General features: G+C 35.5%; 1 protein-coding gene across 1 annotated transcript in view; it reads left to right on the top strand.

Annotated features, from left to right (window-relative positions):
* Positions 1 to 806: 806 nt before the first annotated feature.
* LOC106959753 (LIM domain only protein 3) overlaps positions 807 to 2,045 on the top strand; it is a gene marked incomplete at its 5' end in the record, with an annotated part of 8,009 nt that continues 6,770 nt past the window's right edge. Inside the window, one exon of the mRNA XM_015052508.1 lies at positions 807 to 952. Coding sequence (XP_014907994.1) covers positions 807 to 952 — 146 coding nt within the window. The remainder of the gene's footprint in view (positions 953 to 2,045) is intronic.

Raw genomic sequence — 2,045 nt, 5'->3', positions numbered from 1 at the left:
TCTGTTGGCCATCTTCAGATCTCTTCAGAGATTTTCAGTTAGATCCCAATCTGGACTTTGGCTTGGCCTTCCAGGATGTCCACAGAGAGGTTCTGACGCCTCTCCTTTGGGTTGTTCTGCTGAACAAATGAAGCGACACTCCAGTCTGAGGTCAAGACGCTCTGCAGCAGGTTTTCATTCAGGATGTCTCCATTGCTGCATTCATCTTTCTATCCATCTATCTATCTATCTTTCTATCTGACTAACACTTCCTGTTGCTGTGGGACCTTATAGAGACAGGTGTGAATCTTTACAGGTTAAGTTCAATCAACTGAATTTACCACAGATGGATTAATTTAAACTGTAGGAACATCTCAGGGATGATCAGTGAATTTAAGTAAAGACTGTGAATATTTACATAAATGTGATTTATTCTGTTTTCTACTTTTAGTAAATTTCCAAAAGACTGAAAATGTTGGGGGTTTTTTTTCATATTGTCATGATGGATCATTTGTATGTAGAAATGTGAGGAAAGAGATTCATTTATTACAATTTGGAAAAAGGCTGTTGCATAACAAAATGTGAAAAAGTGAAGTGCTGTGCAGATGTTCCAGATGTATGTTGAATGATTATTCAAGAAGATAACCACTTATTCATTACAAGTGATTGTTTAATTAATTCTAATTGATCTTGTGATGAATTCAGTTTTTTTTCCACATGATTAGTAAGCTTTGAAACTTATCTGATAATGCTCTTTCTATCTTGGAATAATTAAGACATTTTTAATGTTTCCTGTATTTTGTATTGTTTTGGATTAAATCATATCTTGTGTGTCTTTGTGGTTCAGGTTGTTTGGTGTAACAGGAAACTGCGCAGCCTGCAGCAAGCTAATTCCAGCCTTTGAGATGGTGATGAGGGCAAAAGAAAATGTCTATCACCTGGACTGCTTTGCATGCCAGCTCTGCAATCAAAGGTAAGTTGCTACATGGACTGTGTTCCTCCCACCCATCCTCACATGCTGATATAGGCCAGGAAGAACTGGGGCACCAATGAACAAACCAGCAGGACAGATCGAATTCAATTCATTCAGTTGTTTTTTCTATTACCAGATATTCTCTCCACAATGACATCATCTGATAACAAATTATTTAAATTACATTTGAACTGTTCATTCTTACAGTTCTTAATTGCTCGCAGTGTTTAGAAGAACAGGAATCATGAAACGTATTTTATTTCTAAATCAACATCTGTGATGTCATCAGTGAGGGCTGGATTGTGTTGATGGATCTTCATAGGCTCTCAGCCAAAAGTCAAAGAGTTGCGTCTGGAAGTTGTGTGTCTGTTTGGGATCATTTAAGACTGATTTCTTGAAATATTATTGCCAGAAATATACTGATATTAATGAATCTATGGTGTTGAACCAGGATTATAGAGAGAAAAGGTTTGCTTAAAGGAAGGCCATAATTTAGAAACGAGACATTCACTATTTAATATTCTTGATTTGATGTGGTTTATTTATTTGAAAGGAGATTAAGGACCAGCATAATTTAATAAAAGCTATGATAGTTCATGAATTTAAAAAGCCAGAATTAGCCAAAAGGCTATTTTTTGGTAACACTTTATTTGAAGGGGTGTGCATAAGACTGACATGACACTGTCATAAACATGACATAACACCTGTCATGAACATGAAGAAGTCTTTATGAATGTTTATGACAGTTGTCATGAAGTGTCATTTGGTAAATGACACTTTTAATGCAAAGTTGCTCTAAAAGTCCATTAAAAGTGCCAACTTTGCATGATTTTGTAAATAATGACAATTTAATGCAAAGTTGGCATTTTTAATGGACTTTTAATGCAACTTTTAGAGCAACTTTGCATTAAAAGTGTCATTATTTACCGAATGACACTTCATAACAACTGTCATAAACATTCATAAAGACTTCTTTAAGTTCATGACAGGTGTTATGTCATGTTTACGACAGTGTCATGTCAATCTTATGCCAGGGTTTCCACCTTTCAGAAATTAAAATAAGGGACCAGTCCCTATATATGTAAAGCTGGGG

This window comes from Poecilia latipinna, unplaced genomic scaffold (genome assembly GCF_001443285.1).
Source record: "Poecilia latipinna isolate Pla-1442-1.1 unplaced genomic scaffold, P_latipinna-1.0 Scaffold1116, whole genome shotgun sequence".
Classification (NCBI taxonomy): domain Eukaryota; kingdom Metazoa; phylum Chordata; class Actinopteri; order Cyprinodontiformes; family Poeciliidae; genus Poecilia; species Poecilia latipinna.
This window is presented reverse-complemented; position numbering and strand designations above follow the sequence as displayed.